This window comes from Amblyomma maculatum, chromosome 3 (assembly GCF_055883805.1).
Source record: "Amblyomma maculatum isolate TAMU_Amacu chromosome 3, ASM5588380v1, whole genome shotgun sequence".
In the NCBI taxonomy this organism is placed as follows: Eukaryota; Metazoa; Arthropoda; class Arachnida; order Ixodida; family Ixodidae; genus Amblyomma; species Amblyomma maculatum.
The window spans coordinates 48,044,068-48,064,442 of NC_139346.1; the positions used below are offsets into that span (position 1 = coordinate 48,044,068).

Here is a 20,375-nt window from a genome sequence, read left to right on the forward strand (position 1 = left end):
TCATTGTGAGCTTGTATGTATTGCGTTTTAAAGCGAAAAGCTTCACTAGGACAGTCAACTCCGAGTGTCGCGTCTGCTCCGTCGTTAGAAACACATATTGTCACGTACACGGTGACTAAGGATACCAATGATAGCAGGAGGTAGCCCAGATGCAACAACACAGCAGCACAGACGCAAACGTGCAAGCGACACTTTGTTGTCCTCTTCAACTTCGTCCTCCTTTCACACCTCAGTCATGCGCCACCTGGCAACGCTAGGTGGCATTACCCCCTCCCTCCGAAAAAAAATGAGAAGGGCCGGTAAAAACGATGTGAAAAGCAAGAGAGTAGTCACAGCGGGTGGCCATACGCTATCGGTGGTAGTACGGCTTCAGTCGAACAATGTGCACAATGTCCGAGATGTGCTTTCGCCGTTTTGGTTGTGTGGCACCGTTTGAGATAACTTCATAACTGAGGTCACTCACACGGCGCAACACTTTGTACGGCCCGAAGTAGCGGGAAAGGAGTTTCTCTGACAAGCCTGGGCGGCGAACTGGTGTCCATACCCAGACTTGGTCTCCAGGCTTGTAGTCAACCTGGCGGTGCCGGAGGTTGTAACGGTGCGCGTCAGTGGTCTGCTGCTGCCCAATGTGCACACGGGCGAGCTGGCGGGCTTCCTCAGCGCGGATGGCATATTGCTGGGCATCTGAGGATAGCTGGTCATCATCTGGGCACGGGAGCATGGACTCGAGCATGCTCTGAACTTCGCGTCCGTAAACAAGTCGAAATGGTGTGAAGCGCGTTGTCTCTTGTAAGGCTGTATTATACGCAAATGCGACGTACGGCAGCACCTCGTCCCAGGTCTTGTGCTGCACATCGACGTAAATTGCCAATATGTCCGCAATCGTCTTATTCAATGTTTCTGTAAGGCCACTGCTTTGTGGATGGTACGCTGTGGTCTTGCGATGGGTCGTGCAACTCAGCTCAAATATGCGGTCGATCAGCTGTGAAGTGAAAGCTGTCCCTCTGTCGGTACTGACGTAAGAAGGGGCGCCATGCCGCAAGACTATGTTGTGCATGAAAAACTCTGCTGCTTCGGAAGCTGTGGCATGAGGGATCGCCTTTGTCTCAGCGTATCGAGTCAGGTAGTCAGTAGCGACTACTATCCATTTGTTTCCGGTCTGCGACAAAGGGAAAAAGCCAAGGAGATCCATTCCAATTTGGTCGAACGGAATGCGGGGTACTTTAACGGGCTTGAGAAATCCGGCAGGCTTCTGGGGCGGTGTTTTACGGCGCTGCCATTCGCGACAGCTTCGTACATAGCGTTTCACAGATGCGGAGAGTCCTGGCCAGTAATACATGTTGCGCACTCGAGCAAGAGTCCGTGAGTAACCCAAATGACCAGACGTTGGTTCATCATGGCAAGCAAGGAGAATATCCTCACGGAGCTCGCCTGGCACTACCAGAAGGAAAGTTCTGTCTTGGCTCTGGGAGTTTCTTTTATACAAGACGCCTTGCCGTATGCAGAAGGAACCAAGGTGCCGAGATAGGTGTCGAGGCAGGGTCGTATCACGCCGTTCCAGATAATCGATGAGTGGAAGGATGTCTGGATCAGCTCTTTGTCGATCCCTGAGCTCAGATGCGCTGAGTGCTCCTAGAGAACCGCTATCGTCATCGGCTGTAGTATCGCCAGTGTCAAAGGGTGCTCGTGACAGCGTGTCGGCGTCTTCGTGTTTGCGGCCGGACTTGTAAACAACGGTTATGTCAAACTCCTGAAGCCGTAAACTCCAGCGTGCAAGTCGTCCAGATGGGTCTCGGAGATTTGCCAGCCAGCACGAACAATGATGGTCGGTGACGACTTTAAATGGCCGGCCGTAAAGATAGGGACGAAACTTCATAGTAGCCCATACGACCGCCAGGCATTCCTTTTCTGAGGTGGAATAGTTCATTTCGGCACGAGAGAGAGTGCGGCTACCACAGGCTATTACTCGCTCAAACCCGTCTTGATGCTGAACAAGGACCGCGCCAAGACCGATACTACTGGCGTCAGTGTGTACTTCAGTGTCAGCCGCTTCATCGAAGTGCGCCAGAACAGGGGATGTTTGAAGGCGCTCAAGAAGCAAAGAGAAGGCCATCTGCTGCTCAGAGTTCCACACAAAGGAGGTCTCCTTCCTTGTAAGGCGCGTCAGAGGTTCTGCGATCTGAGAAAAGTCCGCAATGAAACGCCGATAATATGCGCACAGGCCGAGGAAGCGCTGAACAGCCTTCTTATTAGCTGGGACGGGAAATCGTGCGACGGCAGCAGTCTTATCGGGATCCGGGCGCACCCCATCAGCGCTTACAACATGGCCGAGGAACTTGAGTTCTGTATACCTGAAGTGGCATTTCTGGGGCTTCAGCGTGAGATCAGCAGAACGGAGGGCTTCCAGGACAGCTCGAAGGCGTTCGAGGTGTTGATCAAATGTTTCGGAAAAAACAACTACGTCGTCCAAGTACACAAGACAGACCTTCCACTTGAGGCCAGTGAGGACGGTGTCCATCATCCTTTGGAATGTAGCTGGGGCAGAGCACAATCCAAATGGGAGTACTTTGAATTCATATAGGCCATCTAGAGTGACAAATGCTGTTTTTTCTCGGTCTCTTTCGTCTACTTCGATTTGCCAATAGCCGCTTTTTAAATCAATAGATGAAAAATACTTCGCACGTCACGATCTGTGCAGTGAGTCATCGATGCGCGGCAACGGTTATACATCTTTCTTTGTCACATTATTCAATTTCCGATAGTCGACGCAAAATCGAAGCGTGCCGTCTTTCTTTTTGACAAGGACTACTGGTGAAGACCACGGACTTTGTGAAGGCTGCACAACACCATCATCCAGCATCTCCTGAACCTGCGTCTGAATCACTTCTCGTTCTTTGGCAGACACACGATAAGGCTGCTGTCGTATTGGGCGAGCGTTGTCATAAGTAATGATGCGATGTTGTGTGATGGGCGTTTGGCGAACCTTCGAAGAAGAAGCAAAGCAGTGCTTGAAGTCTAGCAGCAGTTGCTCTAAGGCCCGCCGTTTCTCCTTTGACAAGTTAGAGTTAATGTCGATGTTGTCAGGAGATGGCTCGTTAGTTTCTACTGCCGTGGATGCAAAACAGACCGGATCGTGCGCAACATGGTCAGCAAAAGCGATAGCAGTCCCCGGCAACAAGTATCGATGCTCATTAGAAACAATTGTAACAAGGAGTGCAGCCCGGCCATTGTGAAACGACAATAAACTTCGGGGAGCGCAAATGCCATGAGCAAGCAGGAGTGTATGGTTCGCCTCCGCTACAGCCTCACCGGTACGGAAATCGTCACAGGTAACTTCCACAAGAGCACTGCTTCGCGGCGGCAGCGAGACGCTCTCAGCGGAAACACGAAGTGCGGTATTGCAAGGACTGCTACTATCTTGTTCGGTAGATTGTCCCATCGAAAACGTGACGAGTCTATTTCGCAGGTCGATAACTGCTCCGTACTCCCGCAGAAAGTCAATACCAAGGATAAGGTCACGTGAGCAGTCACTTAAAACAACGCAACTAACGACGAACGTACGTCCGTTAATCTGAATGCGAGCCGTGCACATCCCCTTTGGAGTAACTATATGACCGCCGGCGGTTCGAAGGTACACACCTGGCCAAGCAGTGAGCACCTTCCTCAAAACAGTCGCCATGCGACCACTCAAAATTGAATAATCGGCACCGGTGTCCACTAATGCATTGACCGTAGTGCGGCCGTCTAAAATAACCGGAATGTCCAGAGAAACGCTTTTTGCTTCCCTAGGTGACGGTACCAGCAGCTCGCGGTCGGATCGAAGCGGCGACGACGGGAGGTCTTCAACGCAGCGAATACCAGCGGCCTCGCCCCCGAAGGCCGCTGTTTTCAGTTTTCCCTATGAGGGCTAGACGAGCGGCCTTGGTCCTCTCGCGAGGAACCGTGAGTGAACGAGGAGGAGCGCCTTGGCGAAGGGGAGCGGGGCTGAGCTGCGAACAAGATGAAGAACCCTGCTCCGCCAGGTACTCCTCAATAACTCGGGGTCGTTGACCAAACCGGGGAGGAGGCGAGTCGATGCGGAAGCCGTGGAGACCGAGGCGTCGATACAGACAACCTCGGTTGAGATGTCCTGGTTCACCGCAGAGGAAGCAAAGCGGACGGCGGTCAGGCATGCGCCAAATGTCGGCTTTGCGTCGGGGCAGCGGACGATTGTCGAAGTTCTGCACTGGCTGCACCGAGGGCAGCGGAACTGTAGGTGACGCGAGAATGGGCGGTGGTGAAGGGGGAGCCTGACTCTGCAGAACTTCCGCATATGTGGGACGATTGTCGGTCCCCGACAGCAATGGCGGGCTCGGAACTACCGGCGAAAGAGGGTTCTTGAGTGTCTGCCGCACCTCCTCCCGCACTATAGCAGAAACGGAAGTTGGCGATTGCTGCAGAGGGCTCCAGAACTTGCTTAGTTCTTCGCGCACGACGCTGCGAATCAGTTCGCGCAATGCATCGGGATGCCACTGTGAAGATGCAAATGATTCCGCGATTGTGCTTGTATGAAAAGGTAGGTCATAAGCCACGGCACGTTGGTGCAGCACCTTTTTCATTGTGGTGGCCTCCGCAAGGAATCCGTTTACAGTTGACGGTGGGTTTCGCACAAGGCCTGCGAACAACTGCTCTTTCAAACCCTGCATCAAGTGCCTGACCGTTTTGTCCTCGGACATGGAGGGATCGGCTCTCCTGAAGAGGCGCGTCATGTCCTCTACTTACGCTTGGACACTCTCATTCGGCCTTTGGATGGGAGAGTGAATGGCACGTTCTGCATGCTCGCGACAATCTGCTCTAGTGTAAGCCTCGAGCAGTTGACGACGGAATTCCCGCCACGAAGTTAATACTTGCTCTCGGTTCTCGAACCAGATACGGGCGCCGTCCTCAAGGCTGAAGTAGACGTTCCTTACAGCATCGTCCCACTGGTTGAATGCAGCGACACGTTCAAACTGAAGGAACCAGTCCTCCACGTCCTCAAAAAGGTCCCCATGGAAAGACTTCGGTACCCGAGGGGCCTGCAAGGTGTAGTTACAGGCCGGTGCGACGCCCGTTACCTGCTGAGCAGGAGCACTAGATGTCATGGCGGCGGGTGATGGCTGAAACTCCGGAGACAGTCCCTGGAGCCGTCGACTAAAGCGATGCACGGGGGTGTCCAATGGTACAGGGCTGGCGCGACGTCTTGTAGATGGAGATTCTTGCATAGGCGATCGTTTTACCCAGTAGCTCCACCAGCATGTCACGTACACGGTGACTAAGGATACCAATGATAGCAGGGGGTAGCCCAGATACAACAACACAGCAGCACAGACGCAAACGTGCAAGCGACACTTTGTTGTCCTCTTCAACTTCGTCCTCCTTTCACACCTCAGTCATGCGCCACCTGGCAACGCTAGGTGGCAATTAAAACCCACCTTTACCCAGCTGTATGAATGTGCCTTAGTAGCCTATAGGGGTAACATGAATGCAAGGGTCCTGGCAGGCTGAGTCTGACAACTATCCCATGTGAAACGAGAGACCCAAGTTAGCAGCTCCTGCCAGGGGACCACGGTCATGAACACGGACCCGGACACGGCACACAGCGACGAGCAGTTAGACCTGGCGTAGTATGGTAGTATTGCTTTCGCAACAAAAGCCACCCCTGCTCACACGCAAATCACGTGACTTCGCAGGAGAGGCGCAGGTGGTCGGAGCCGCCGCTGCGACTCCGCCGGTTGACCTTTAGCCGGAGCCGCGCGCTTTCATCGGGCTGTGTTTATGTCTATACAGAAGCGTTAGCGTGATGATGATGTCGAGTCAGAATAAAGTTCAATCTTATGTGATGTACGGCGGTAATAAATGTTTGACCATAATGATAAACCATGTAATATCTATAAGGTGCCACTGTGAACTACAATGTAAGCCACAACTACGCCAAGGAACCACAAACTAATCCATGGCATCGCCGAAGCTTTTCATTTCGGATATCCAGGCTTAACCAAGCTAAGCCACCGCAAAGTTTTTAGCAGTCACTGCATCAGTCTCCTGTATCTGATGACAACTGTTGTGTGAATGGGTACAAACCAAATAAATGATAGTTTGAAATTTTCTGATGTTGTGCATTTTCATTCTTAATGCAAAAGCATTACTTCGCTATGTTCACACATTTCTGTCCGCAGACCGCGTTTGCAAAATCGTGTCCAAAGCAGTTGCGAGTATTTCAGAAACGGTAGAGTTTATTGAGTGGTGTCAATCGATAGAGAATGAGGTAATGTTTATGCTGAGAAAATATTTAGGCCAATAAGTTAGTTACGTAATTAATTACAGGCAAGCAATGTAAGAGTTGTCCGCAGCGGTTGTGAAAATTGAGAAGTTGTAGAGGCTAATAAGTGGTGTCAATCGATAGAGGGTGACCAAATATTGTGTCCTAAAAAATTTAGGCCAATAGGTTATGAGGTAAATAATTGCAGGCAAAAATGTAAAAGTAAAGGATAAAATGGTCTCATTAGCTAATGGCTTGGTGCCATATTTGAATGTATCAAATACTGAAATAGTTAATAAATCAGTCAACTAAGGTAGCGTCCAGGATGTGACGTCACGCAACCTGAAGTCAAGCCAAAAAAGAGCACAGGAAGTGATTGGCGCGCAAGTTCGAAGTACCAAAGAGTAAAGTAGTTAATGAAAGCAGTCAATTAGGGTGACGTCAAGGAAGTGACGTCACGCAACTGAGTGTAGAGCCAAAAAAGGGCATAGGAAGGGATTGGCGCGCAATTTGTAGGTACCAAAGACTAAAATGGGTAAACAAGAAGTGAATTAAGTAACCAAAAGCAACAACAGCAGCATCCATGCTTTGGCATTACTCCAATGCAGATTCTGCAGTGCTCTTTATTTGTCTACAGTATTTTATTTTTGCATACTTGTTGCGCACTCTTATATTCGGGAACTCCAATTCCGCAAACACTTCGCGGATATGCGCACGCACATACGCCGACTATGGTGCCCGTAAATATCCTTCCCGAAGGCATCCGCTGGCCTGTGCCGGTGTATTTTGGAGACAAGTGAGCCCACACGGCAGTAACGATAGAATACCTTTGAGAGGTGGGAGAAAAGCAGCAATATCTTCGACGTTGCGTTCGTAAACAAGTCAGCCGAAAAGCCAGGAATGCGCCTCTGTATATAACGGAAAAGCTGAACGATTCGCTAACAAATGCTCATTATCTTATTATTAACAATATCTAATAGCTCACAACTTCTTCGGTGCAAATAAAATGAAGCTTCGGTTTTATTTTGCTTGATTAACTCCATCAAAGTTCGCGTTTATCTGCTTGTAGAATCCATATGGCAATTTAAGCAGAAAATTTCTCACTTTATTATTTTACGAAGTTGTCAGTAACAAAAAAACTGCGAATGGCTTTATGTGAATCACTGAAATTAGGAGGGACTATTCAACGTCAGTCTTAGGGCGCGCAAGGCACCCAAAGCACACAGGTAGAGAACACAAGCTCTCATAAATGTGCAGAAAATTAAAAAAACAAGAACAGAGAAGCTCCAAATACACATGTTTGTTTTTTGCCCGATCGACAGTTCTTTCTAAAGATACCTAAAAGCCCTTGATACTACGCATTATAAAAATGCGATTAGTAATCGTAAGGTACCTGCTTAATGGTTTCCGGACGAACGAAGATACCAACCGAAAGAACGTTTAACTATTGTCTTCATCGAACTATTCTCGGCCATGTTTAATTTCTGTTGTTTTCCTAAAGTATTTTACACGCCAAAAGCCTTCTATTTCTCCGATATGCAAGCGCAAACATTCATGCTTACCTTTCTTTGCAGTCGACAATGGGACTTTTGAACGAACCACCGACAAAGCGTCTCGGGTAACAAACGGTAAGCGATCAAGTGTACAACGAGAGAAAAAATGGCAATACAGTATGAAAGAGCACTGAAAAACGCCTGACGGGAAGCCTTATTTCGTAAGCTGAGAATATCGCCTTGCGAACTGAGAATCGCTCTCAACCCTTGTTTTGGGGCTCTTTGAAATGGTATGGGAAAATTTTTAACATGCTGTCAGTTGGAATTCGAGTGACAAATGACCTAAATAGCCGGTCCTGAGTTTCTGCTTTCAGAATTTAGGGCACTCTAGGCAGAAATATGCCTGCTTCGGCTCTGTTTTACGCAGAGCGCCAAAGGATCAGGTATGTTGTCTCAAGCGAAATTGTTCTATGTAGGCACTCTTGGTACTAGATCAGCTCCATTCGCCGTAGCCTGTTTAGTGATTTAGTCCCCAAGTGGAAGAAGTTTCTTAAACCCGCCACTATGGCGTCTCTTATAACCTTAGTCACTTTAGGAGGTCAAAATCCATAAATAAAATCAGCTCTAGAAATAAATGACAGCCAGGTAATGTGCGCAATTTCAAGTCGATACCTTTTTATTACACAAGACAAGTACCGGTTCAAACCAGTAGTAGCAGTTGTAGTTTAAAATATTTGATCAGCTGAAAGACATTAGGACTAAAGACAGGGACAGGGATGAGCTAAGCTAAGCTTTAACGTCACGGTTAGAGCTTTGCTTCTGAGACTCCAAAGCTTCCAACTTATGGTCCAATCTCTTCCCACTTATGGCCCAATCTGGGGGTATGTTTGGATGCCTTCGTCATTCCGTACGATGTGACAAATGCGGCTTTTTAAAGCAAGATATTTTTTTGCGCTCATACGTGATAGGATTTAACTTCATGTAGTCAAACTCGGAGGAGGTAAGAAGGACTCTGTGAACTTCTGCACTAACACCGTTGTGACTTATCTACTGAATAATTTAATTCCAGGAGTGTTCTTCACCCTAAACGAACATGTTCAAGTATGTCACAATATGTAGTGCAAGGTTGGGGATTTAGTGTGATTTGAATGATGAAGTATTGCAGGGATATAATTTCCTGGAGTCTGGCGTATACATGCTGATTTTCCTACAATTTTAGTGACCAGATGCCCATAAAACGTCTTTTGTCAGGTCTGGTGCCTGGCTTTGGTTTAGATTTTACAGAAAAGGTATATGGTACCGGTATGTGTTGCGGCTTGCGAATGCACTGCCTCATCCGTGTTTGTGACGTAAATTTCAAACGTCAGTCCTGTCACCATATTGACTAAGATTGTCACGGTTTCTATTGTGATGTCCTCGAGTTGTACAGTGTATTCTACAAGAAGGCTTCTCTGTCTTGGAGAATTTGTTTACGTCATGTGTCGTATATTACTTCTTGTCTTGGTAATATCATTCTGAAAGTTGTGGTGTATGGGCATGAAATAGAAAGAATTTTCCCATCTCTCAAGGGTATGTCTAGTAGCTGTTTCATGCAGTGGGGAAGCTATTACGAGGTCTTGAAGGGCTTGCCAACAAGCTGCTGTAGCAGCGGCAGTTATGTCGTGCTAGAGGTTAAACCTCTGTAAATCTATCACTAGGTTGTGGGTGTTAAGCTTAAAGTTCTGCAACAATTACAGACATCCCAGGTGATTTTCTGATTGACCGAGATGTTTCCCTTGATATGTTTCTACGTGACACGAAAATGATTTCAATATTAGTAAGGGTGTGTGTCATCACAAGAAGACAGGCATGTCTGCTTGACAGGTGCGCACTTGTATCTGTGAGATCAGCTCGTCCCGCGGCATCGCCGAGAGTCGTGGTAAGCTGAGCGCCTGTTGACAGCTACAGCTGGTACTGTGTAAATATATGTGAGCAAAGCCAAACCTTATTTAGGACAGGAGCTATAATCAACACTCGGTGGAGTGAAGAAATAAGCCGAATTCGCTGAGATAGATCCACAGGTTACACTGAGTGGTAAACATCATGAACACCAATCGACTCAGCGAGAAGGAGCATGTAGAGCTGTTGGGACAAATATATACGCGGACGTGAGGGAATACATAACATACTTGATGTCAATGTGATGAAAACAAGACCCAAACGGCGTTTAGATTTCATGCCAGTGTGGGCCATACACTTTGTGAGGCTTAAATACATTAGGATGGGAGAAGGAGGAAGATGAGGAGGAAAGGCAGGGAGGTTAACCAGTAAAAAAACCGGTTTGCTATCCTGCACTGGGGTAAGGGGATGAGTGGATATAAAAGTTGTGAGAGAGGGATAGTTGAAGTTAGTACAGTCACATAACAGACATGCCACATGACATCACGTCAAAGTCATATTATAGCAAACTCATAGTCCTTCGATTAGGCCTGCGCTTTTCATAAAGCGTAGCAGTGCCTGAGAGGCCTTCACCGCAGACGATTGCCGCAGCCAGGTACCTCAAATCTTAATTTCAGTCAATGGGCGTCCATCTAGGTGCTCCAGCGTACTGCCTCTCCGCACTGTATATTGGGCATTCAGAAAGAATATGGCCTATGGACTCGTCGCATCCACAGCTTGTACATGCAGGGCTGTTTGCCATGCCTATCATAAACGAATACGAGTTTGTGAATGCTACGCCAACCCACAGGCGGCACAGTAAAGTTTCATCGCGTCGGGGTAGGCCAGGTGGAAGGCGGAGCTTCAGGCCAGGATTCAGGGATTTTAAGCGGCAGTTCATAAACTGGCCAGAATTCCACAAGCAGTGTGTGTACTCGCGCAAGTACGCGAAGCCTGCCCGCTGCGTCTGCCCTGGAAAAGGGAATCAACACACAATCGCCGTCTTGGTGGGCCGTTCGTGCGACCTCGTTCGCCCGAAGATTGCCCGTTATGCCGCTGTGTCCTGGAAGCCATTGGAAGATGATGCGATATCCTCCATTAATTGCACAGTGATGAATTTGTCGTATTTCCGCAACGAGTTGTTCATGGGCTCCACGGCGAAGAGCCGCTTTTAAGGCTTGCAGGGCTGCCTTTGAATCTTTGAAAATAGACCACTGCTAGGAGCTCTGCTGACTAATATGCCTAATTGCGACACGAAGAGCTGTTAGCTCTGCAGCTGTTGAAGAAGTCTGGTTAATAGTCCTAACTTTTATTTCTGTATTAATTGAGGGTATGACCATGGAGCCTGAAGAACTCACGGCATTCACTCAACCATCGGTGTAGACGTACAAACGATTTGCATGGTACTCATGGAAGTATTCAAAAGTGATTTGTTTCAGTTCTGTCATCGATAGCTCGACTTTCTTCCTGATGCCGGGTATTGAAAGCGGCACGTGTGGTTGATGCAGGCTCCACAGTGGAGAGGACGGTCTAGATTTGGGTGTAAAGTGGGACGGCTATATAGCGCGATGCGCATCAACGGTCTCTGTAAACGATGTAGGGTGGCCTGGTAATAGGAAGACTACCAAATAATGACAAGAAACTCGAGAGATGTGTTTGAAATGTGCCTTTAGGATGTCAACTGTTAGGTAGGTAGATGTGGGATGCTCCTCTGCAATTAAAGTGGCAGCAGCTATATAGGTACATATCGGCAATCCTAGGCAGATTCACAGAGTTTGAGCTTGAATGCTCTGTAGAATTTCTAAGTTGGTCTTCTTGATATTTCCAAGTGCAGGCAAGCTGTACCAATGAAATCCCATAAATGATGCATGCTATATTTGGAGCATCGACCGCACGGACTCTCCCCATGACTTCGTAGGATGGGGGTATATTTAAAGGTACTGGAACTGAAAAAAGCAGAACCGAACATAGCGCATTGCCAGTCAAGTCGAACATGTGCAGTGATAGCAGTGCCACTGATCTAAATATTCCACACGCACTTCTTTGTTTTCGCAATTGGTTTTTTTTTCTTTGTTTTCACGAGGAGGAGTCATCATCCGGGTGACCTACGGCATACCAGAGATGGCAGGGTCTGAAAAGGTTTGAGGCGATGGACCTGAGCACTCTCGCGTCCGAGCCGGCGGAGATCATGAGACGGTATAAGAGGTTCCATAACATAATTACAGGTAAGGTCCGCCCAGAACACCATATGGACCATGATATTTGGCAAGAAATATACAGGCCAGTCCAGGAGTACTGTAGGTATACCCACAGCCACACAAGAGCGCCAGACGAGAAGTCCGGTGTCTAGCATTATTTGTCATGATGAGATTTATTGTGGCACTTTTTGTTAGCCGTAAGTGCGCGGGAGACTTGTCGACACTCTTCCGCATGTTGGGCGGCTTGAGAAGCAGTATAGTCGAATATGGCAGGTTGAGGAAGAGGCTGTTGTTTCCAGCAGAAAAGTGACTGCCCTAGATGAGAAAAAAGGATAGAAACAAATAGAAGACTGCGTTGCGGTATTTCCAGCCTAAATGCCATACGGGAAGACGAGGTCCCGGTTAAAGTTCTCATTTAGGCCATTAATCTGAAGATAATAGGCGGAGGTGGTCCAATGAATAATGTTGCACTTGGTGACAGGGCTTTCCCAGCACCGCCCAATAAAACATGCCTTCTGTCACTGACCAGGTCTAGAGGTGCACCGTGACGAAGAAATCGCTGGAAATTGAAGCAAGCTACTTCTGATGCTGTGGCAGATGGAAAGACGGTTGTCTCTGCATACCTCGTCAGATGATCAGCCGCTACGATAATGCAGTGGTAGCCGGCTGCAATATATAGAAGCTGTCCGTGCAAATCAATGCCGACGCGGTCGAAAGGGTGTGGGGGCCAGGGTAACGGCAGCAATTCTTCAGCAGAACAGGTGAGGCATGGGTGAACGTACATAAGCACGAAGGTGCACGTGCCCCGACCGTAGTATCGCATCATGACATGAGTATATGTCCTGAAGACGCTCACTGTGACTTGAATATGGGTAAATGTGGTAATAGTCATAGCTTTGCCAAGTTAGCTGCCGGGAAATAACGAGCAACCACGTGCTGTGACGTGCGCTGTAGTTTCGACAGCAGATGATGTTATCAGGAATGGTGAAGTGGGATGCATTGCAGTAGAGAGCACGCGATGGAGAAGCAGCCGTAGGATTAGAGGAAATCGAGAAGCGAAGTGTTCCATTGACCTTTCCGCTGCGCTAACGACATGCCGTTGTTGTGAAGCGATGTCTGGGAATCAACGGAAGGGGAAAAGCTCATGTCCTCATCTGGAAAGGGGCAGCGAATAGGGCATCGACATCTGAGTCTTGCGGCTGGCGCGATGAATAACGCGGCATCATGTTCCTGGAGGCGAAGAGCCCAATTTGCCAGTCTTCTGGGCAAGTCTATTAGTGTGCAAAAGCCAAGAAAGTGCATGGTGGTCCGTCACTACCTCAAAACAGCAGCCGTAGAGTTAAGGAAGAAATTTAGTAAGAGCCCAAGCAACTGCTCAGAATCTTTTCTGGCAACCGAGTATTTGGATTCGGCCTTCGTGAGCATACACGCTAGCATAGACGAGTGTGTATTCAGCATAGCCTGCTTTGCGCTTAGCGAGCACGGCGCCAAGATCAACATTGACGTTTATACGGACCTTGGTAAATGCTCTTGAGTCGAAGTGACTCAGGTCGAGCTGTGCTGTGAAGATGCGGCGCAAAGTATTCAAGGCATCGCACTTTGGCGACCACAGGGAAAGTTAGCGATGCGGCACAAATTATTGAAGTCATCGTCGCACGTTGGCGACCACAGCGAAAGGTCGCGGATGCGGCGCAAATTATTGAAGGCCTTGTCGCACATTGGTGACCACAGCGAAAGGTCGCAACTGCGGACAGAAGCTCTGTAAAGTAAGCAAGATTTTTAACAAAACCACGAAAGTAAGAGCGCAGCCTGCGGAAGTTCCGTAGAACTTTAATAGAAGTCAGAATCGACACAGAAACGGATACAGTCATCTATATTTTTTACGAGCTCAGAAGACGATGCCCCAGGGCTGCTTGATGGCTGACTCACGCCGTTCTGGAGCATTAGTTCGACCTTCTGTTCAATAGCCTGCCGTTCGATTGCAGACACACGATAGGGGTGCTGTCGCTGTGGTACGTACCTGCCGGTGTTGATGCGATGAGTGACAGTAGTAGTTCGGCCAAGTGAACATTTATGAGAGTCGAGGGAGGAGCGAAACTGCTAGAGCTGGTTCAGAAGTAATGTGCGCTGTGGCGAAGGGAGATCGGCGTTCATGGGAGGGAGGGAGAGGTCTATAGAGGCGGGAGCGGGCACGTATGAAGGAGGCTGAGCGCAGTCATGACGGAAGCGGCTGCGCCGTCAGGCTCCTTAGACATCAGGAGGAATACGATAGCCCGGAGTCTGCCTAGGGATTCTCCATGGCGTAAAGCAGTAGGGGCGCTAAACAGGTTAGACAGCCATAACATCCAAAGGCCAGTGAAAATGATGTGCTCGGTGAAGAACAACGAAAGGCCTTCGCCTGGTGTGAAGAGAACAGAGTGATTGCTAACAGTCACAAGCGACACGAACAAGCACAGAGGAGTAAAGAGGAAGGTAGATGAATTCTGCGACGAGAGCTTTAGTGCAAGAATTTGACAAGGTAGCGCTGCCAAGGTATTGAGCAAAGTCGAGAACCCCAATTCAACGCGAGCAAAACCAATGATAGCAGTGTGACGTGAGATGGTAATCCAAGCGTCAAATGACTGCATATAGCAAGACGGTAGCACGACAAACTCGATGGCTTACAATGCGTCCGGGATTGTGACTAGTGCAGTGTATGCTGTTAACGTCGTAGTGTGCTTAGCGATGGCCGTGCACAGAGAAAGTCCTAGAATTGGCCTGTTTATTCTCTTTAGTGAGTGACAATAAGTATCGTCCAGTAGTGACATCGCGGAACCGGTGTCAATAAGAGCTAGGACAGAAATGCTTTAGACCGAAGCATCTATAATGTGGACAGGTAAACCATAAAATTTTTGAAAGATCGACGGGGAAGCAGTTGTTAGCTAAGGAACTCCGGAATCTAGTTTTCTTCATGAGAAATCTGGTGGAAGGGTAACGACCAATTCGTGGAGTCGGCCGATAATATTGCCGCGAAACCTTCAAAACAGTATTTGTTGTTTTATTAACAGCCGCCGGCATACAGGCTTATCACTCTGATTCCGGACCGCGTATCAGTTCCGTAATCTTTGTTTGTTACTGCTCGATGTCGCGAGTCACACCTTTATCAGTTTTGTTGTAGCGCAAGATGCACCGAGATCTGTCTCGAAGGTTCCGGCCACTCGGGTGTCTTTCCACAATGTTCCAGCCCGTGCTGGTAGCTGTTTGCGACGTTATCTAGATTGTTCTGTGCAGCCTTTAAATTGAGCGTTGCCGAGTGTGACGAGCATTCTTTGTTCGACGACCGACGAGCGCGTTTGTTGCTATCGCCGCCGCCGAGTTGCTTAGTTCTTTTGCGGGCGCAAGTCAGCCCAAATAAAGGTTTCTTTAGTGCAATCATCGACCCTCTTCATTTGTGTCGTCGACCTCGTCACCACTACGTGACATGTGGTGGAGGTGCTGCCTTTGATCCTTCAATCGAAGACCCAAACCGTATTCCTGTCGCCCTGGAAGACCAGCCTACAGGTCACCGAGCCAGCCGCCGACTTCAAGGCCTACAACCCGAACACGGTCTGCTGCCTGGCCCCATTCGATCTCGGAAGACATCGACGCTGACAATGGCCCAGCCTACAGCACCGGTTGTTTTCGTCCAACCCCGTGAGCCCCCCTGCTTCCATGGACTACCGGATGAAGATGCGGGAGATTGGATGGACCTTTTCGACCGTGTGGCTGATTTCAACGGCTGGAACGACGCCGCGAAACTTAGGCAAGTTTACTTTGTTCTGCAAGGACATGCCCGAGTTTGGTTCGAAAATCATGAAGCAACTATGAATGATTGGGAGACTTTCAAGGAAGCGTTTCTTACTGCCTTTTCAAGCGTCGTCCGAAAGGAAAGAGCCAAGGCCCTCCTTCAGTCAAGACTTCAACTTACTGACGAACCTGTCCTGGCATACGTTGAGGAGATGAAGCGCCTCTTTCGCCGCGCCGACCCTAACATGACCGAAGGAGAGAGGGTCAAATTTTTAATGCGAGGTGTCAAAGAATCGCTTTTTGCAAGCCTTGTCCGAAATCCGCCAAAAACCGTGGCGGAATTTGAAACGGAGGCGTCTACTATCGAGAAGACGTTGGAAACACGGATGCGCCACTACGAGCGACCGCTTCAGCCGGACTGCTCATACCACTACCCCAACGCATCCACAAGCGGAGAGAACCTTCGGGACCTCATCCGAGAGATCGTGCGAGAAGAGCTCCGCCGACTGATGCCATCATCGCAACAACCACAGGTGGCGACGCTCGCGGACGTCATCCGTGAAGAAGTCCAGCAGGCGCTGGGCATTCCTCAAGCGACGGCTGCGACTGTTCCAGCACACGAGGCAACAGCGATGAACTACGCTGGTGCATTACGTCGCCCTCCGCCCCGACGTGATGACTTTCCGAGCCCTCGCCGCAACCGTCCTGTTCCCGAAAGCCGCCCCTTGGCCCCCGCCCGCCAAGCCTACCAACGACCCCCAAGCACCAGAAAGTGCGACGCCTGGAGGACAGCAAACAACCGACCGCTCTGCTTCCATTGTGGTGAGGTAGGACACATCCTCCGTTACTTCCCGTACAGGCGGGTCGGCCTCCGTGGTTTCGCTGTCGACGCCCCACGACCCCGTCCTGGCGAGCGACCACAGGAAATCAACGACTTCCTGCGCAGCGGAGAGCACTCGTCGCCAAGGCGTCTGTCACGCTCCCCATCGCCGTACAATGCCCGATTTGCGTCGCCGGGCCGCAGTTACGTGCAAGGACGGTCTCCTAGCCCCCGTAGGGGAAACTAAATGCAGCAACCTTTGGAGGTGAGGTTGCTCAACGGCGAAAAGACGAACATCCTCCGCCGCCGACGACCACTAACGACGACGCAGCCATTTCACCGCCGCTCCACACGACGTCATCGACGACATCACGACCATACTGCAAGCAGACAACGCCGCCCAGCGCAGTAACTACGGTATGCCCCGGCCATGACCTGAAGAAACGACGGAGCCGAGATCGGACACTTAGGCCCACGTGCTATGCGAGGACGCGAGAAGTGACCTTGAAGTTGATATCGACGGTCGCAGAGTCACTGCCCTAGTAGACACCGGAGCTGACTATTCAGTCATTAGTGGACCGTTAGCCTCTCAGCTCAGACGTTACCACCGCTTGGGATGGCACGCTGATTCGCACCGCAGGTGGCAATCTGATTACTCCATCAGGACGATGCACTGCAAGAATAACCATAAATGGGCGTACTTACCCCACCAGCTTTGTGGTCTTGCAGCAGTGCTCCCGCGACGTGATTTTAGGCATCGACTTCCTAAATGAACATAGGGCTATCATCGACCTGCGATCCAAGCTCATCAAGCTCTCTGCAGAAAAAGCCATTACTGCTACCACGACGTCGATGCAACACATCGCTCTAAACGTCCTCGATGAAGAATTGACCGTCCCGCCCCGATCAAGCATCGCAGTCTGCGTATGTAGCGCAAACTTCAAAACCGCTGAAGGCATCGTCGAAGGAAATATCCAATTGCTCTTAGAACGAGGTGTCGACATCGCAAGAGGCATCGCGAAATTCCGGAGAGGTCAAGCTCAGGTGCTGCTAACAAACTTCACCAAAGAATACCGGCATCTCAACAAGGGCACGACGATCGCTTTTCTCGACGAATTAGCCGACCTCAAAGATGTATTCGCCCTCCACGACCAAACGCTGGAAGACGCACCGGACCAATTCCGTCAGCCCAAATTTGACATCAACCCGGCATTGACCCACAGCAGGAAAGACCAGATTCTCAGTCTTCTTCGAAGCTAAGGGGAGTGCTTCTCGTCATCATCGAAGGTACGACAAACACCACTGGCCAAGCACCGCATTATAACGGACGAACACGCCCGACCTCTGCGCCAAAGCCCTTATCGTGTATCGCTGCGAGAACGCCAGGCCATTCGCGATCAAGTTGAGGAAATTCTGCGTGATGACGTAATCCAGCCCTCGAACAGCCCCTGGGCGGCACCAGTCGTTTTGGTCAAGAAGAAAGACAGCACACTTCGCTTCTACGTTCATTACCGCCGCTTGAATAGCACAACCAAGAAGGATGTCTACCCGCTTCCCCGCATCGACGACACTCTCGACCGGCTCTGCAGTGCAAGGTACTTCTCATCGATGGACCTGAAGAGCGGATATTGGCAAATTGAGGTCGACGACAGAGATCGTGAGAAGACCGCATTCATCACACCGGACGGCCTTTATGAGTTCAAGGTGATGCCATTTGGCCTCTGCTCCGCACCAGCCACGTTTCAACGAGTAATGGGCACAGTCCTGGCAGGCTTGAAGTGGCAAATTTGTTTGGTATATTTGGACGACGTTGTTGTCTTCTCGTCAAACTTTGAAGACCACCTAAAACGACTACAGACAGTGCTGGAAGCCATCAAGTCATCAGGACTAACGCTAAAAGCAGAGAAGTGTCACTTCGCCTACGAAGAACTCCGGTTCCTAGGTCACATCGTTAACAAAAACGGTATTCGCCCAGACCCGGAGAAAACAGCTGCAATCGCACAATTCCCACCGCCTGTCGACAAGAAAGCTGTGCGCCGATTCCTTGGGCTGTGCGCTTATTATCGACGATTTGTCAGAAACTTTTCGCGGATCACCGAAAAACAACAAATACTGTTTTGAAGGTTTCGCGGCAATATGATGATGCCAGCGTTTGTAGAGGCGCTGATATCGCAGGGAAGTAGTTGCCGAGGTAGTGCAACGATTTCGCTGTAATTCGGTGCAAAAGCGATAGGTCTTCTGACCATGTCAGCGTAATTCTGCTGAACGACGACAGGCGACGTCGGATGGGGGGACGGAACTGCCTCAGCAACCTACTCTTGAAGCGTCTGAAGGAGAACATGGGGCAAAATGCAGTGGCTGATCATGGAGACTACGGAGAAGTGAAAACTGAAGCGCCATCTCTTCATGAAAGAAACCTTTTACCTGCAAGGAGGAGTCGTCGGTTGCCGGCATCACTTCGGGAAGCTATTCCACTTTTGTTGGGCGTTGACGAGTTAGCGCCCTTTGCTTGCGCAACTCCTCGAAGCTCTAGCAAAGTGTGGAGACCTACAAAGGTGCGCGCGTCATGTGCTTACAGCATCTGAAATCTGGACTCTCACGAAAGGTCGCTTTTGCAAGCTTTTCTGTTTTGCTCCAATGGAACTGCAGAGGCCTCTCCACTAAAGTGGGGGAGCTCGACACCCGCCTCCCATTGCACAAGCTTCAGGTGGGCCCTGTTACTTCAAGAGACCAACGTCTCGTCAACAATTGCAGGCTTTTGTGTTTACGCGCCCCCATTGACGATTGACTGTCGTGTGCACATTGCTTCTCTCCAGAAAAGGCGGCGCTATATGTTGAGACCCGTCTCCCTCCCGTATGCCCCTTTCTGAAAAACTGTTACAACTCATATCACGAGATTGTTGCAATTGCTCTTAAACTGCAAAAGGCAACTGTTGCGGTAATGTCTTTATACGTTAGACCAACAGTAGGCTCTTCCTCAAGTATTAATCTGGGCTGGCCGCTGACTGTGCGTAGGAAATACACCAGTTGCCCGATTCTAGTCGGAGGCACTTTCATTGCTCCACACCAAGATTGGGAGAATCCCACTTCAAGCCCTCGTGGTAAGCGTGTGCGGGACGCATCTGCGGATGCATTATTTACTCTTCAGAACAACCAGCAATGTGGATAGTTTGCTACAGCTGCACTGCCACATATGCTCCGGCTCTGACGTGGTGGTTTGACCATGGCACTCCCTCGTAGCGCAATGAACCTGATTGCTAGGAGAGAGACCACCACCCAACCATCATCGGTGTTTACCTATCACGAGACCGCCGGCCACGCTGTAAATACACGGTGGTCAACTCTCAGTTTCCGCACTATTCTGCAAGACCTATAAGCAGAGTCGTCACCATTGCTTGTTGAACGCATGCAATGCGCGTTAGACAGGGCTAAGTTCCTGACATCGATCTGCTCAATTTGTGGGCTGCTCGCCGACAATGCGAGCTGGCAGCGTCACGAGATCATACATCAGCTCAGGCACTTAAAAGGGTGAGCCCTATTACAGCTAATGATCGCAAGTATGAATTGAAGCTAGCACGACGGCAGTGGCATACTTTGATGCGGGCAGTTTAATACGAATCCATTACAGGCACTTCTCTGGCGAACATTGCGGGCAATGAAAAAAGGTCGCCGTCGCCCCAAAGCAGCGACTACCGTATGCTTCGAAGCTAACTTGTATCCGGCCGAGTTTGCCAGAGAAGGTGCGCGGAAGGTTTTTTCCAAAGTTGAAGCATTTCCTCCATCAACTACAATTCCTAACGTTGTAGGAACTTAGCACACAAATAGACTGCCAAAAGCAGATGACACCGACGGTCAGTCCTTTCCCCATGCCTTAGTTGCTTGCGGCAATAGATGAGGCTAAACAG

The 20,375-nt window shown here is 49.6% G+C and overlaps 1 protein-coding gene across 1 annotated transcript in view; it reads left to right on the plus strand.

The window, feature by feature from the left end:
- LOC146194711 (uncharacterized) overlaps positions 1–20,375 on the plus strand; it is a 166,978-nt gene that overhangs the window by 121,757 nt on the left and 24,846 nt on the right. Inside the window, exon 7 of the mRNA XM_084596102.1 lies at positions 7,852–7,905. Within this exon, the coding sequence (XP_084452228.1) occupies positions 7,852–7,905 (54 nt within the window). The remainder of the gene's footprint in view (positions 1–7,851; positions 7,906–20,375) is intronic.